Consider the following 18,108-nt stretch of genomic DNA (forward strand, 5'->3'; position numbering starts at 1 on the left):
TGCCAGGCCAAGGGACGGCAGAGCATAGCACCAAATGGAAACACTTGGGAGAAGGGAAAGAGACCCCATCAGTACTACAGCCGACCCTTGAGCAGTGCGAGAGTGGGGCTCCGACCCCAACACAGCTGAGAATCCAGGGACAACCTTCGACTCCTGAAAACCTCAACTACTAGTAGCCTCCTGTTGATTGGGGCCTGCCCCATAGCCTATTCGCACATGCCCGGCATGTTACACGTGTTACACACCGTTCTCTTACAATAAAGGGAGCTGAAGGAAGGGATGTGTCATTAAGAAAATATTAAGGAAGAGGAAATACATGTAGAAAAGTCCTCGTGTGAGTGGACCCGGTAGCTCAGACCCGTGTCGTTCAAGGATCGGCTGTAGTCCAGGACACCAGGCAAGACCCGAGAGTGAGCAGGGCTGGGGGTGCGTGATCATCCTGACTCCCTGAGTACTCAGGGGGGAGAAGTGAGTTTGGAGGGTGCCCTGTGGGGCGGAGTCACATCCATGACCGAAGTCAGAGCACCAAGGCAGGCCAGGTCAGCTCTGGACCTCGGAACATGTGAGACCATATCTCAGAGGAAAACACTAGCGTCCGCTGCCAAGGACTAGAACATTTGACGGGTCTTTCTCAAAACACAATCAGTCTTTGGGATTCTCCCGGGAGGAAGGGTGGAGTGAACACTACATTGTTCCTGTTTTAAAACATGAGAACAATGCAAGTTCATCTTGGATGCGGATCAAACTGACATTCTCTGGCAGCTCTTGGCTGCGGGGAGCTCCTTCGTGTGCAAGCTCCCATTCTCTGGGGTCTCTCTACCCTTATTAGGAGGCGCCGTTAGATGCTAAGGGGCATCATCACCACAAGGCCCTCTCGGCTGACAGTAAGAGACTTCCTCTTTGACCAAGAGCCTTCCTCTTGACCAGGCTTCATCCTTGGCCTGCACGTTAGCAAAGAATCCTGCTAAGTCAGTTTATCAAGAATCCTCCCACTCTTGATACCCAATCAAGCTCATCTTCCTCCACCCCTGATACCTAATCAAGTTCTTTTCAGTCATTTCCCATCCTCCCCTTCCCTTGCTTGTTGGCTATGAATCCCCACTTGCTCCTGTTTACTGAGAGCTGAGTTCTCTCACTTGTAGTAGTATCTCCCCTGCTGCAATAGCTTCAAATAAAGTATTCCTTGCCATGTTTAGCGAATGTCAGAATAATTTTTCTTTTATGACATTGACCACAGATGGCTACAGATTCATACAACCGACAGCTATGATGCACCACAACATGAGCGTGTGTATTTGCCCAAATCACAGAAAGTATAACAGCAGGTGAATGGTTTACTGATTCCTATCACACATGGGCATCACGCTGGGTACTCAGGATACAGATGTGACGGACAGAGACCAGGGAGGAGGGCAGAGGGGGCTGCCAAAGGCCTACTTCCCTTGTGGAGCTTCTTGCCTAGGGAAGGAGGAGGTTAGTTGACCACTCTGGGGTCCCCAAGGATTTGCAGGAGGCAGTGACACTTAGGGGACCTGAAGTTCAGGAGCAGTGGGCCAGGAGAGAGGGAAGGACAGGCAGGGGAGCTGTGGAAACCACCAGTGCAGAGAAAGAAGATCAATCTCTACCAGGAGAGAGCGTGAGGGAGGCAGAGACACAGCAAGGAGGAACAGGGAGCGGTGGTCCGGGCTGTGGACCAGGCTGCATGCAGCAAACACAGGCAGCCAGGAAAGGCTGTCAGCGTCTAAACTGAGTGCCACTGAGATGATTAAGATGTGTGGGGCCATGAGAAAGATATTTTCATATATTTTTATTTAGTATATCTTGGAAAGGTCATGATAGAAATATAGGAAGGGTAAAGTTGTGTATGCAGCCAAGGCCTTCTCATCTCTCCCACGGCACCTCCTCTCCCTTCCCTTGTGCCTCTCTCTGCCCAGTGGGTTGCAAAGTCCTAGCACAGTCCTGGCGCCTTGGCCCACAGTCACCACCCCAGGTCAGAAAGCCTCGGTTGATGTATGGGCCAGAGCAAAATCCATTGAACTTCTCTGTCCCATCAAATTAGTTTTGTAATGTCATATTCTCACTGGGTCATTTTCCAGATAATGTTGAGGATCAAACCCTTTCCCAAGAAGATGAAAGCCAAAACTGAAGTTCAACTGGAAATTTCAAGCTGGCTTCCACAGGATGGCTCCAACTTACCTGAAAGATTTCCCCATTTCTCTCCAATCTGCAGGCCAAGCCAAGTGACCCCATTGCCCAATACCCCCTACTGGTCCTCCATGGCAATATCACATTTCTTTGCTCTCAGTATTCTCTTTAAATAGACAAGTGATCCCCACTGTTTGAAGTCCCCCATCCTCCCTGGCTATACTAAAAAATTATAAACCCCGTAATAGACAATTATTTTATTGGTTTCCTAGCCTCTGAAGCCCTTTCCTATATTTGAGGAATTTCCCCCTACTTTAGAGTCTTAGTGGGAAGCAGACCCAGCTCTCATTACAGAAGCTGCAAATACCAGGAGACTGCTTGCATTGGCCTTCGCTGCTGTGAAATGGAAATGTGGCCTAAGTGCAGCAGGTCTCCACAGCTGCCCTAGACCAGAATCCAGAGATAACCCACGGTATTTTCTCCCTCAACAGGGGCAGGGCTGGGCACACATCCAGAACTCAATAATAACAGCAGCAGTATCTTGGGGAAGCCCCAGGAACGCTCTTACCAGATCATTTCTAGGATCTGTTTCTGGCAGGGTAGCCTTAACCTGGTTCTCTGGCCTTCCTGCCATCCTACCTACTGTACCCAAAGCAGCTGCCTTCGGGTTTTGTTGCTTACAACCACTGACCCTGATGTAGGCCTTTTAACCCAGAAAAAAATGCATAAATGCAAATAAGCTGAACAGACAGACCTTCGGGCAAGTCAGAGACCAGCAGAGTCCTTCCCACCTTGTAAGCAGCAGCCCCGCTGGCACTCCCAGAACCAGTTAGAGATCCCCCCAGCAGGAGACCCTCTTTCCCCTGGACCCTACCCCCACCTCATTAAGCACTTACTTCTACTCCTCAATAGCTCCCCAATTTGTTTGCTCCCCTTGAAACTTTTGTGCGGTATCTTTGTTCAGCTTCTTAGTGCCTCCCCTCTGACTTGCTGTAACAGCCTCCTAAAGATCTCCCTATCTTCAGACCCGTCCCTCCAAAGGAATCCTCAACATGCCTCCAAGTGCAGAGTTGACTATATAACTCTTCAGATTAAAATCTTCTTAGGGTGGTGGCTGGGTGGTTGGTTAAGCAACTGCCTTTGGCTCAGCTCATGATCCTGGGGGCCTGGGATCAAGCCCTGCATCAGGTTTTCTGCTCAGGAAGGAGTCTGTTTCTCTCTCTCCCTCTGCTTCTCCTCCCACTCATGCTCGCTCTCAAATAAATACATAAAATCTTAAAAACAAAAACCCTTTTTAGGGTTCCAAGTAGCCATCACCATGTAACCTAAATCTGGCACTTGAGCAAGTGAGACCTTCAAGTACTGATGTTGCTATGTCTGCAGCCTCAGCCCCATGCCTACCTCTTTCTCCAAACTTCCCCATTGCTGACATGACCACACAAAGATGCAGGGTGAGACCCCCAATTCCAGCACCCAGCTTTTAAGGGGAAAAGCCCAACTTTCAATTGCTATGAACTACATTAAAAAAAACCAAAACCTTAAGTATTGTGGTAGACAAATAAATACATCTGCAAACCAACTATAACCCACAGACATCTGGTTTATGACCTTTATCTGCCGCCTGCATCACATCTGTATGTTTTCTCTGAACTTGGATGGTTCTCTCTTTGTTGGTAGGTACTGAAGTAAATGTTTCTTCAATGAATAAATGCTCAAGGAGAGAATGTGATAGGGTGGGAGGAGGTGGAGCAAGGAAGGGAGAAATATGAAAAACAATATGAGTAAAGCCTAAGAAATCAAACTTTGCCCCTTTCGGTCCTGGGCAGGTTCCCACTGGGGTCACTGGTGGCCACACCAGTAGCACCAGTTCCCACTGGGGTCAGTGGTGGCCACACCAGCACCAGTAGCACAGGGGCCAGTGGTGGAGGAGAGCAGAATCCTGAAGGTATGCCAGGGCAGAGTCCTGGCAAAGACAGAGGCTTAAACTTACTAAAATCAAAGAGCCAACTTAACTGAAAATCATTTAGGATGCACATTTTTGTATGCATTTAAAATTTTTCCTTTTTTTATTTTTCAAGACTTTATTTAAATTTCTGTTAGCTAACATACAGTGTAATATTTGTTTCAGATGTAGAATTTGGTGATTTATCCCTCCCATCCAGCACCTGATGCCCATCACAAGTGTCTCCGTAGGGTCCACTGCATACCTCGCCCATCTCCCACCCACCTCCCCTCCAGCATCCTTCGCTTTGTTCTCTAGAGTTAAGGGTCTGTTTTCTGGTTTGCCTCTCTTCCCCCACCCCCCATGTTCATCTGTCTTGTTTCTTAAATTCCACATATGCAAAAAGAAGGCAGAGCTATGTCAGTAAACTTTAAACTCCATTTTCAAGCCCAGTAGAGTAAGCTAGTGTTTCAAGGGCTGGAAATAGAAAACGAATGGCTCAATCCTAGTTTCTATAGTTTTTTTCCATACAGAACTACAAAATAAGATAAAGAAAGCTGGCCATTGGCAGAGAGACAAATTACTTTTTTTTTTTTAAGAAGAAAAGCCCCATGAATATTTAAACCTCTAGTCTAGTCAGCTTCCTAATTCAAGCTTGAAACTCAAAAAATCAAAAAAAAAAATCTCAAAAACTTTGACCCATCCACTTCCCTGATGTGATTGTTGCTGGTAATCCTTAAGTACAGAGAAAGAGAAAATGAAATGAAATGAAATGAAATGAAATGAAATGAAGTCCTTTTCCAGCAGAAAGACAGCGTAGAGAGGGACCACGGACGAGCAGAGCGTTGGCCTAGGACAAAGCTGTTAACGGGTCAGCCAGTTCATGAGGCCCGAACTCAAGCCAGGAGAACACGAGGGGGTGAAACCACTACACCTGGGAGGAAAGGAGAGCATAGATCAAGGGGGGAAGCCTGTCCACGCAGTTTGGACATGTTCGGGAATATTGTTTGACTCTAAGATCAGGACAAGCAAATCGTCCTAATCACCTGCGGGCCTCGGGAATATGCGCGTCCTTCCCGTGTGCGGAGGCTGGCCCTCCTCCATTGCCCACCGCGTGGCTCCCAAGAGACGGCAGCTCCTGCGAACTCTTTCCTGACCAGCTTCCCTGAAGCCCTCCAACAATACCCCCTTGTTATTCTCTTCACCATATTCATGAGCACTTAAAATCATTTTATTATTTGCTTGCTTTTTTGATTGACCTTGAGGCGGGGGTGTGTCTACTGTGTTTCCTGCTCTGTCTCAAAAGCCTGTCACTGCGTCTGGCACATGAGGACATAATAGAGGTGAAGGAACACAGCATGAACTGCGATGGAAGAGGCTCTCTAGCACGCTGCTGGTCAAAAAAGTCTCTTGTTTTCTGATAAAAGACTGTCTGGAAGTAGGAAACGGAGGCCGACTCCTGCAGAGAAATACGGAGACCATGCCAAAGAGTCTCCTTGGTTAACGGCTCCTCTTGATCGACACCCTCCACATCCACACTATACTAACTATCCAGGCAGAAATGCTTGAAATCAAATCCCCCACAACACCAACAAAAAAAAAAAAAACCAAACAAGAAAACAAAACAAAAAAAAAAAAACACTTATGAACAAAAGAATACTGCTTCTAAGGGAAGCAAATATTTTGAGTTTTTTCGACATTTCTCTTCGTGCTTCAGGATGCCATGGAACCTAATACTACCCAACAGATTTAAGAGATAAATTCCTGATCATGCAGCTGTACAAGGTTGGGGGAGGGGTAATCTCAATTCTCCCTGGGTCAGAAAGAACTTTCTGGGTCTCAAAGCTAGGAATGAGGGGGGAGAACTTCGGTGGGTTCTATGAAAAGTTAAATATTACAGACTGTCTTAATGCTATTTGACCATGGACTTAGCCAATTTGCATTTACAAAAGGAAGAATCTGTTAATACTCTTGAGGCGCTTGGTGGCTCAGTGAGTTGAGCATCTGACACTTTATTTCACTCGAGGTCATCATCTCAGGATTGTTGGGATCATCGTGCCCCATTTCAGGCTCTGTGCTCAGCACGAGTCTGCCTTAGGCTCTCTCTCTCTCTCTCTCTCTCTCTCTCTCTCTGGCCTTGCCCCCACTTGCACTCTCAAAAAAACAAAAAAAAAAAAAGAGGCATCTGTGAACACCCTTGTATGTACTTAAAACACTGAGAATACTCTTGTATGCACTTAGAATACTGCTTTAAGCATCTGTTCCTTCAATATGAAATAAAACTATAATAGTGAAAAGAGAAAACATCCAGAACACAGTATAGAGGACAGAGGACAGAGATTACGAGCACGGAGCAGTCTGTGTGTACAGCTGCATACTTGGTATGCTCACCTCCCACAGAGGAACTCCCTGTAGGCCGCCTTGGGCCAGCATGACAGGTTGTTCCTGTCTTTCACATTCATTTCCCAGCACAGGCTCTAGCACGGTGCCTTGACGATAGCAGGTGTTCGATAATATAATTTGATGAACGGGTGGATGGACAGATGAATAAATTATGAAGGTGGCCAAGTCAGGTGCTGTCACATGGGAATAGCTGCATTAATAGCACAAGGATGTCTAACCTTTCAACCCCTCGCCATATAAAAACAGCACTTCTCAACCTTTAAGGGCCTATTCACCTTTTGATATTCCAGTTCTAGATCACCCAGACCTTCTCCTCTGAGGGGAGAAGCCTAGGCCAGCGGCTGTCAATGGGGGACACACCTACCCTCCAGGGTACATCCGGGAATTCCCGGAGATATTTTTGGTTGTCTCAATAACAAGGGGACGGTGCTACTGGTGACTAATGAGTAGAGGCTTGGAATGTTGCCCAACCTCCTACAATGCACAAAAGTTGGTCATCCTTAGCAAAGGGAAACTTAGGAACTAAACAATGTAAATTTTTCTTCGGACTGCTTCAAGTGTAGCAGTTTTTGTCCCCATGGAGGACATCGTCATCAATACAGTCCAGCCTCTTGTGTGCAGAACCTCATGTCCATCTCAGTTAGGTGGACACAGCATATTGCACAAGCGATGTAAGGGAATGAGGCTCCTGTGTTCGGGCCGATTAAAGATGAGGAGGAAGTAGAGAGAGCACAGCAGTTGTGATCTCTTATTTTTTGGCCTCATATCATGTGCATACAGCTTATAAAATCTAAGCTTCACCGTAACTGTGGGAAGTCACTGTCCCCCCCCCCCCTGTGCAGACTGGGAAATGGACCCTCAGAGAGATTAAGTAACATGACGAAGGTCCTAATGGTACGTTTGAAACCTAGTTCCTCTGGAAGGTATTATGCTGAGTGAAGTAAGTCAATCAGAGAAGGACAAACATTATATGTTCTCATTCATTTGGGGAATATAAATAATAGTGAAAGGGAATATAAGGGAAGGGAGAAGAAGTGTGTGGGAAATATCAGAAAGGGAGACAGAACATAAAGACTCCTAACTCTGGGAAACGAACTAGGGGTGGTGGAAGGGGAGGAAAGTGGGGGGTGGGGGTGACTGGGTGACGGGCATGGAGGGGGGCACTTGACGGGATGAGCACTGGGTGTTATTCTGTATGTTGGCAAATTGAACACCAATAAAATAAATAAATAATAAATAAATAAATAAATAAATAAATAATAAAAATAAAGTAAAAGTAAAAAAAAAAAATGAAACCTAGTTCCTGTTGATTGCGAAGGTAGCAGAAATCTTTCTTTTGTGCTAGGATGGCAGTTCATCCCAAGTGAATTCTAAAGAGTCTGAAAAGCTACCCGAAACAGCTCCCCACAGCTTCAAATTAATCGAAAAATAGGAAGAGCCACCTTCTCTCTTCCTTCATGCTTGACATTCACACAGAGGACCAAAAGGCAGGTGACTAAAAGAATCCTTGATTGCTTTCTGTGCGATTCCCAAACAGATCCTCCGAACTGGCCAAAATTGTAATCACTAATGAGTTTATGGTACATCAGGCCCTATTTTGAGACTTCGCCACACAGAGTAACTCATTTGATCTTCATCATAACTCCATGAAGTCGGGGCTGTTATTTTCATCCGTGTTTTACAGATGAGGCACACAGAGTTTGCGTGACCGGCCCAAAGTCACTCAGCTGGTAAGTGGCAGAGCCTGGACTCGAAGCCAGGTGGTCTGGCTCCTAGCCGCAATGCAGGACGCCTCACTTTGCTGCTAAAGATCAACCTAGCAAGTGTCTCTAGTGGGATTAGGGTTAAACTAAACAGCCTGTTGCATGCAAATACCATGTTTCTGTGGAGTCTTTGAAAACTCCCAGCTGAGTCAACATTCTCTCAAGGGTTTGAACCCCCTACTCTTTTGGGTGAGGACCTACAGTGGAAATTTCTATCCTCACTGTCATCTAATTCACCTTAAATACTATAAAACCCCATTAAAAACAATTTTTTTTTCTAGTCTAAAAACCTAGTCTGTCTAGCCAAGCATTATATCAGAGAAACATGCCCCAAATCCTTCTCCATGTGCATGTTTTTATCTTGATCATCCTGAATTCATGATCTAATTGTGGTCTGAAGGAAGTGTTGCCACTCTAGGCCAGATGTGAGGGCCCTCTGGATCCAACACCTTAACCCCTCACTGACTGCTGGGGTTGGTTCACCTCATCCAGAATCCAGCTCCCCAGGCTGAAGGCCTCTTCTTTCCCCACTGCCCTGTGTCCTCCAAAAGGCATCCTGCCTGCTGGAAATCGAGCTGTCCCTGGATTTCATAGGAAACCTGCTTGTGCCAGTGGAAGGCAAACACTGCGATTGGCTCAGCCTCTGGTCTCCATCAAAGGTTCTATGACGGGCCGTGCCGTTTACCGCTGTACCCCCCCTCTGCCCTCTCGACTAGCACAGCTGCTGGCTAATAGGAGGTACACGATCAATATTTCTTAATGACATCTCTAAATCTGTTATGTTTCTGCATCTCTACATTAGACTTAGTGACTCTATTTACAATACAAGATGATTACAACAATAACAGCAAGGAATTTATTACTTTCTTTGAAAAGTAAACATCATGACATGAATATGACTGGTTTTGCTGAAAAGCCTTGATGTTGAACCCTTAGGCAATCATTCATATTCTTATGTTCTTTGAATCATAATATAAAAATACTACAAATTAAATGCTGAAAGAGGTGGAGAATGAACAGCTCAAGTGAAGAAAACTGTAGAAAGAGCTAGACGAAAACTGAGATGTGACTGCAAGTCCACAGATTTGTGGAAGCACCTTTATTTTTTTCTGTTTTCATTTAATAAGCAGAGGGTTCATGGTGTTGATGGTTTTCAGTGTTAATGGAGACATAATGCAGCTATTTATCTGAGAGAAATAGCCCGTTTCCAATCTTAGTCTCGGCTCCCCATCCCACCCTACCCGCAAAAAAAAACACACAAGGACTATAATTCTGGTTACCAGCCAGCCTCAGATGTGGAGGCCCAAATCACACAGCAGTTCTCCCATAAACTGAGTCTCCAGAACACAATGCGAGAAAAGCCAACTGGGTTCGCAGGGTTACCCAACTGCACTGTCCCCCCAACCCTAACTTCTCACACTTGCACTCCAGCTGAAAGAACCAAGATCCCAGCACAGAGGTGAAGGAAAGGAAGGAAAGGAAGGAGGAAGGCGAGCCAGGCAGGGGTGTATCCGCCAAGCAAGGGCCGACTCCCCGAGGGGATGTGTGTGAGGGGAATAGAACCGGAGCAGACAAGAAGGTAGAAACTGATTTTTGGTCTAGGAGCATGTAAAGGCCTGTGAAGAGGCACCTGCATTGGATGAGTGCTTTTCGGCAGTGTTGTCTCGCCCCTGGTACCAGCAGGGCCAGGCCTGAAAATCTGTAACCCTGGGGTCCGCGTGGACACGCAGCCCGGGCAGCCCTCCTTGCAAGGGCTGAAACCCGGCGTCCTCGCTGTTGGGAAGGACACACAGCCTGGGAGAGGGGCTCTGGGGAACCAAGGCCAGGGCTCGGCCCGACAGCGCCACCAGGCCCGGAGCAGCGCAGGTTCTGGGTCAGGCCGCCGCCCAAGCAGGTCGCCAGCAGGTCGCCAGCACACCAGCAGGTCGCCAGCAGCCCGCCAGCAGCCCGCCAGCAGGTCGCCAGCAGCCCGCCAGCAGGTCCCAGGAGGAGGAGCGAGCCCTGGGTCAGTTTTCTCCGCACCGCCGCCCCTGTGACCTGACATCTCAGGACTTAGCTGTCACCTGGCAACTGCTTTGTCCACGCTATGTTTTTTTTTTTTTTTAATGTGGGAGAAAGAGGAAATTACAGAGAAGACACCTATGTGCTCCAGTTTACTGATAACGTGGGCGGTGATGCTTCGAGAGCCGAGCTTGGGAGTGGGGGGGGGGAGGTGGGGGGAGAAACCGCAGCCCCTCGGGGCTCAGCTGGGGTGTAGACGGAGCGCGCCTGGACGCCCGCAAAGGGCTCGTCGAGGGTGCACAGCTCCGCTCCAGGGCAGGGCGGGGCGCGGGAGGGGGGGCCCTGGAAAGGGCCGCGGGCTCCGCGCCGCCCCTCCCGCCGCCGCAGGGGGCGCACCTGCCGGGGCCGCCGTCCGAGGGCCGCGGGCAGCACGTTGGGCCGCAGCGGGGCTCCCGGGGCCGCCGAGCGGGGCCCCCCCAGCACGAACGAAAGAAAGGCACGTTACCTTGTTCATCCCATTGCCCATGGCGGCCGGCCGCGAGCTCTAGCACCCCCGGGCACGAGGTCGCGGGCTCACCGGGGCCACTACACCGGGAGGGGGCGGGGCGAGCTCGTGCTCCCCTAGGACGGCCACCGCCGCCGTCCCCGTCCGGGCGCCCCGGCCAGCCGGCCCGGCCCGTAGGGCTTCCCGCTCGCCCGACCCGGACTTCCCGGCCGCGCAGCGCGGAGGAACTGGCGGGTGCCCTGCCGGGAAGCCGGCTCCCTCCGCCAGGGCACGCCCCGCGCGCCCCAGCTCCCCTCCCCGGCCCGCGGCGGGGACGTGCCGGTCCCCGCGGCCCACGGAGGCTCGGCGGCCGGGCCGGAGCCCAAGGCGCACGCGCAGCGCGAGCCGCGGGAGCAGCGGGAGGGGCGTGTCCGGGGCGGGGCCGGGGCGGGGCCTGCGGGCGGGAGCCGGGCAGAGGGCGGGGCCGGGGCCGGGGCGGGGCCTCCGCGCTGCAGAGCGTCCCCGGCCGCTCCCCCGGGATCGAGGTCACCGAAACTCCCTTAGACCTTTTCCCCCGGGGCGCCTCGGGGCCCGTTCCCAGTAGTCCCCCCCCCACCCCGCCCCGCCGGCCCGGGTGAATCAGGTGCTGGTGAGAGCCTGGTCTTCGCGGCCCCCCGCCCCGGCTTGGGTTTCCTGAGCGCGACGGATTTAGGCCGGGCTTGGGGGATTCCTGGGGCCCTGCCCCACCCACGGAGACCGAAAGGGCTCCCGCGGTGGGGAGAGGTGGGCTCAGTGACTCATCTCCGGGGTGACCTGACCGCCCTGCCCTGGGGGCGCAGACGGCCCGCTCCCAGACCCCACAGCGGGTGCCTGGACGTGCGGCAGGTGCCCACCTGCCCACCTGGACAGGGAGCGGCCCCGGGATGCGGCTCCTTCCCGGGGATGGAGTCCGGGAGGCAGGGCCTGCTCGGCTGTCCCTGCTTGCCTTGCTCCACGCATAGTAGGGGCTGAGGAAACGCTAAGTGGGATGCCCGGGGGGCTCAGCGGGTGAGCACCTGCCTTTGGCCCGGGGCGTGACCCGGGGGTTTTGGGATCGAGTCCCGCGTCGGGCTCCCTGCACGGAGCCTGCTTCTCCTTCTGCCTGCCTCTCTCTCTCTCTCTCTGTGTGTGTGTGTGTGTGTGTCTCATGAATAAATAAATAAAAGCTTTAAAAAAAAAAAAGAAAAGAAAATGCTAAGTGAACACGTGCACCCACGGCGACGGCTGCACTCACCCCTAATGGCCTTGTGCCCGCGGCTCCTTCTGGCGCCCTGGGTGCAACCACACCTGCTTCCCGACCTGCCGGGCTGCACCGGGCCTCTGCGTGGGCTGCGCCCTCCACCCGGACCAGCCCTTTGCAAAGCTGGTTCTTGTCTTTGAGGTCTCAGCCCAGATGCCACCTCCTCAAAGATTGTCCTGACACCCAACCTACTAAAGTCAATTCTCGCGTCCCTGTCATATCACCCTGTTATTTTCTTCATAGCATTTAACGTAATTGGACATTATCATATTGGTTTGCTTACATTTTATAAGTCTCCCTAGAAAACGGCCTTCTAGTGAAAAGGCCCTCGTCTGCCTCATTCGATACTACAGTCATGTAGTCCGGGACAGTACCTGGCATGACATGGGGGTTCCGGATAAATTTGTTGAATAAATGAATGAATTTTAGAGGACTGAGAAAAGAGCATTCTGAAGGATGCTGACATTTTGGGTTGTTGTTTGTTTTTTTTTTAAGATTTTATTTATTTATTCATGAGAGACAGAGAGGCAGAGACACAGACAGAGGAGAAGCAGGCTCCATGAAGGGAGCTCGACGTGGGACTTGATCTCGGGGTTCCAGGATCACGCCCTGGGTGGAAGGCAGGCACCAAACTGCTGAGCCACCCAGAGATCCCAGATGCTGACATTTTGTGAAGAGCTTCCAGATTCCATCTGAGTCATTTCTTTCCTTGTACTCCATATATCTTCTTCCTATCAGTAGCAGGGGCCAGAACCCCACATGCAGGAAGCCTCCACTCAGTGTGCACCCAGACTGTCTCCCATAATTTGGATAGAATCCAACCCCGTCTCCTTGCCGCTGGAGTGTCTGTTCTCTATCCACCTTCACTTCCTCTTCTCTGTGTCACCTTCCAGGCACCTAGACAGCACATCTCCTCTCCTTCTGCTCCTCACCATCGCTATTCCTCCTGCCTTCCTGCTTACAGCTAACACAGCCTAGTTAGTAGACTGCCTGGGGAATCCCAGGACCAACCTTTGTTCCTAAACCTCATAGTGATCTTGGCCAAGATGATCAACTGTTCTGAACCAGTTTTTACCTCCTTAAAATGAGAGCATCGAACTGTGGATTTTTGAAGATCCTATCCAGCAATCAATGAACTACTTTATCCCTCCACTTTACTCGGGTGTGCTGTGGTTGTTTCCAGTAGTCAGATGAACTTTCAAGAACATAACCAGTTCATAAGTTGGTACTTTCCCATAAATGACAGATCCCTACCCATTTTTTCTTCTGTAATCCATTTGGAACATTTCCATTCTCTTATTCATTCTTATGACCTCTCCTAAGCCCATAACCTGTGATGGTTCTCTCCTAACAGCCAAAATGGGTACTCTGACTTTCATTCAGTCTGGCCCTACAAGATCCACATGCCCAGAACTCATTTAAAATCCTCAAGTTTTTATCTTTGATTAAATGAGAAAAGAGAAGAGCATTAAAATCCGAAGTCAGATGAGTTAGATTTTAGAAATTTATTTTGAGGATGGTTTCTCTAGAAGAAACTGTCTCCCTATGCGTCCCCCGTCCTGTTCTAGAACCTAATCTTATCTCTCTTTATCATCACAGTTAACGATTTGTCATATCTTGCAAGTCTATGACTAAAGAAAAGGAAAAGGGAAAGTCTGATCCAATTTGGGCAACATGTCCTGTTTTTTTTCTTTCTTTTCATTTTCATAGCAACACCTCAGAGATTTTCAGGTTCAGTTCTCAAGCTGAGCAGGTGAACTGCCCATTTCCAAATGCCTTCCTGTCTTCCTTCTTTTATTCTCAATACCTCCTGATTATAGAGAGAGGGGAAGGAAGGAGACTCCTGGAAGAAGCTAGCAAACTCCACACCTAAAGTAGAAACTATTCATTTGCATTCTCTCTCACTCAAAAAATTTTTAAGTCCTCATAAGCCAAGTGGAATTTCATTCCATGTAAGATTTTTATTTCCCCTTTCTCTCCTTCCATTTTCATGTCTCTCAGCACGACCAACACTATAAATTTTGGTAAAGATTCCAAATAAGTAGAGCCTTCACGTGTGCCTAGTGAGGAGTAGTCTGTTAACAAACTGAGTCCACGCACACGTGGTGAAGGGTAACCAGCTAATGGTGTATTCAGTGAGCAATAACTGAACTTTAAGGCAGTGGGATGTGAATGCACACAAGCAGAAGCCCAACCACTAACGTCAGCCAGATTATTAGGGGTGTTACTTATAATTTCAGAGAATTGAGATCAACCTCTGCCCAAGTGAAAAGGAGTTATCTAATCTTCCTTGGCCTTTAGAACATACTATAATTAGAGTTTCTCAGCCTCAGCACTGCTGATATTTGGGGTTGGATATTTATTTCTGCTTGTGGGGTTGTCCTGTGCATTATAGGATATTTAGGAGTATCTCTGGTCAATAGCACCCCCTCAGTGTCATGACAACCAGAAGTATCCCAGTGCTTGGAAAGCAAAACACATTCCCTGCCATTATCATCTGAACCATGGGGCCACAGGGATGAGATCTTTTAGGGATGAAATCTCTTTCTCTTCCTTTGTAACACGGTAAATTTATAGTAATAGACAATGTTAGTCCTCTGCAGGATTCTTAGGCCATGCTGTCAGATAAGAAACAAAGAGCAAGAAGTTAAAATGAAGAGCTAATATGAGTAAAGTGTGACTGAAAGTAAAAGAAAGCTAATGAATTGTGGAAAGAAGAAGAAAGACAGAGTCTAGAACCACCGAAACAAAAGCACAAAACATTTTTTTTGGTTCTCCAGAACGGTCCAGAAAGAGGGTCCCCAGTTAGCTGGGGCTGTGCAGAGAAGCCTGACTATGAGAATAGGCTCCTCGGTGACCTCAACCTTTAACAGACCACCGGTTCCCTCCAAGCAGTCTTCTCTTACTGAACTCGGTGTCCTCCTTCCCCTTAAGAGGTTTGGAAAGCTCAAACCTCAGAACACAGGCATCTGGTGAGGCCAAGGAAGAAGGGTAAGAGGAACGGGTATGCGGGTGGGTAAGCAGAGCAGGAAGGTGAGCTCAGGGAATCCGGGAGGAGGTGAGCAGAGAGATGCCCGCTGGCGAGTTGGGAGTCCTGCGTGTGGAGCTCCTGGGACGGTTGGCGGAAGCAAGGCCAGTGGTGGAGGAACGGGGTGATGGAACAGTTTACGGGGCAGGCCATCAGGCAAAGGGGGAAGAAAGAGCCCTGGGTCCTAAAAATCAGGTAGAAGGTGACACTCTTGCCAGCATACGAGTTGTAACATGGACGCATGTGTACTGTGAGCCTCCTTGGCTTCCACAACCGTAAGCTTTACGAGGGCAGGGCCAGTGGTCATCACTCTTTATACCCAGTATCTGTAATAGTCTCTGATATGTGAGAAAACTTTCTGATGTTTATTGATTAAAGAGAGAAAACAGCCGGGAGGTTGTTGCATTTGTCCAGATGTGAGGTTCACCGATACTTCATTCTTTTATATGCTAGATGCCCTATCATCCCCTCACCGACCTGCTTTTCCTTCTGTAGAGCAGTTTCCTCGTGGCGTGGCTCTTCGCTCTAGGGATGGCCCCAGCCCTATTGTCCTTTGTTTTTGAAAGTGATGCAGTGCACACTGGTATCTCACACACACACACACAGAGAGAGAGAGAGAGAGAGAGAGAGAGAGAGAGAGAGGAGTCCTCGCACGCAGTGCTTTCTTGCATTGCTGGACCCTCAACTCCGCCATTTGAGTTGCGGCCACAGCTGTAGTTGGCAGAGCCCAATACTGTCTGTAGTTCTACCCTTGATATCCTGTCCTTCTTTGACCTTTGGTTAAGAAGCCATTCCCGGGGGGACCCTTGGGTGGCTCAGTGGTGGAGCGTCTGCCTTCAGCTCAGGTCATGACTCCGGGGTCCTGGGATCGAGTCCTGTATCGGGGCCCTGCTGCTCTCTCTGCCTGGGTCTCTACCTCTGTGTGTGTATGTGTGTCTCCCATGACTAAATAAAATCTTTAAAACACTCTGGGAAATGAACTAGGGGTGGTGGAAGGGGAGGTGGGCGGGGGTGGGGGTGACTGGGTGACGGGCACTGAGGGGGGCACTTGACGGGATGAGCACTGGTTGTTATTCTGTATGTTGGCAAATTGAACACCAATAAAAAATAAATTTATTTTAAAAAATCTTTAAAACAAAAAACAAACAAAACAAAACAAAACAAGAAACCATTCCCAGTTTATGAACATCCATTGTGCAGGTTGGCTATGGTTATTTTCCTCGCCTAGAATGGTTTGCTTTGACCTATGTACTTCCCTATCTCTGCCAAGAAGGGGCTACTTGAGACAGCAATCAGATTCTTTAAAACTTTACATGACTTAAAACCAAAAAACAACTTTACAAGGTTGATGATCCCAGCCCAAAGCTACTAAAATGTCAACCAATTTCTTTTTATTTTTTATAAATTTATTTTTTATTGGTGTTCAATTTGTCAACATATAGAATAACACCCAGTGCTCATCCCGTCAAATGCCCCCCTCAGTGCCCGTCACCCAGTCACCCCCACTCCCCTGCCCACCTCCCCTTCTACCACCCCTAGTTCGTTTCCCAGAGTTAGGAGTCTTTTATATCTTTTTAGATTCAAAGAATAATCACCTTTTTAATTTGCCTGGCAGTACTGGTATAAGGTATAGCTTGGGTCTTGCTTTCTTACCCCATCTCGCCTGGGCACGAAGACAGACACCCAGGAGCCCTCACCAGTTACTTCCTATGTAGTACTACCTCGATGGCCTCTAAGTTTTCATAATATCCTATTCAAAGTAACCACATGGCCTTAAGTCTAGTGGGGAGTAGGATGGTCCCTAAGTGTCTCTGGTCAGGGAATTGCATCTGTTTGCATCTATGACACCTGCATGGCCAGCCACCCTCTTAAATGCACACTTCCGCTTCTTCATATGCCCACAGGGGCCTGGGGCTGCCTAGGAGTGAAGACATAAAGGAAGATGGCAAGGGAAGCCCCGGCTCCGAGGACTGACAGGGCAAGAGCAGGAGAACACCCATCAGCTAAATGTTACTTCCAGGCTTTTCTCTAGTGAAGAGCTTTGTGTTGGTTAGTTTTACTTATTTTCACCATCATGTGTGAAACAGAAATTGAACTAGGTCTGGAGATACTTAAAAAAGTCTGGGTAGGGGGCTGCAGAGAGGAGGGGGTTTCCTCAGAGAATGGAATGTCCCAAGAGAAATTTCACTTATCGTGAGAGGGGAAGTCCATTTCATATGACATAATGGTGTCATTATTTAACACTCTGTTGGGTTTTACGTTTGTTAATACTTATCATTATTTTGATTCGTCATTCATCATTAAAACCCTGTGGATTCTACGAAAATCATCGTACATAAAGAGCTGCCGGGCTAGACTACAGACCAGGATCATCTTCTTTCTTATCCACACCAAGGTGCTTGTCTTTTCTCACTCAGAACTTATTCTGCAGGAGACTACCTTGCCCTTTGCCCCCTAAACTCGAAGCCCTCCATCCCCCACCAAGATCTCATCTACAGCTGCATCTTATTATTCAAATTCCAGCACCCTTCAAGCACCAGTTGACTTGCGCTTTGTACCATCTCTTTCACGCCTGTGGCCTTGTCTATGCAGGGCTTCAACATCAGGTCTCTGCAAATGACTACTGCAAGAACAACAGCTGCAGAGAAATTCAAGTTGTTGCAGTCTGGGGCACGCTCAGTTCAAAGGAAGTTCGTGTACATTGCTCTCTGACCTCTCATATATCCAGTAATCCCTAAAAAAAGGGCATGAGAGTCTAAGGCGAAGCTTTCCCTGCTTCACTGATACACGACTCGCATACTGTACAGACTAGAACAGTGTCTCAATCTAAAAACATTTATATTTGGCTTTATAATGACACCAGTTTCCCCTCTATTCTGCCCCAGAATGCAAAGGAGTGCTTATTTGACCCCTCTTGTAATTAAAGGGTCCGTGATGGTGCTTTTTCCCCATCAAAAGCATAGTTTGTCTTGAAAGTGATATGGAATCTCTCTCCTCTCCAGATAGAAAACTCTTTAACTTTTAAACGGCAGATTGAACACCAATAAAAAAACAAATTTACAA

General features: G+C 48.7%; 1 protein-coding gene across 2 annotated transcripts in view; it reads right to left on the bottom strand.

Annotated features, from left to right (window-relative positions):
- DUSP22 (dual specificity phosphatase 22) overlaps positions 1-11,106 on the bottom strand; it is a 57,047-nt gene extending 45,941 nt beyond the window's left edge. For both annotated transcript variants that reach the window (XM_055322956.1, XM_055322955.1), the window contains exon 1: positions 10,760-11,106. In XM_055322956.1, the coding sequence (XP_055178931.1) occupies positions 10,760-10,780 (21 nt within the window). In that variant the 5' untranslated portion in view covers positions 10,781-11,106. The remainder of the gene's footprint in view (positions 1-10,759) is intronic.
- Between the last annotated feature and the right edge of the window lie 7,002 nt (positions 11,107-18,108).

The sequence above is a fragment of the Nyctereutes procyonoides genome, unplaced genomic scaffold (genome assembly GCF_905146905.1).
Source record: "Nyctereutes procyonoides isolate TBG_1078 unplaced genomic scaffold, NYPRO_anot_genome, whole genome shotgun sequence".
Lineage (NCBI taxonomy): Eukaryota > Metazoa > Chordata > Mammalia > Carnivora > Canidae > Nyctereutes > Nyctereutes procyonoides.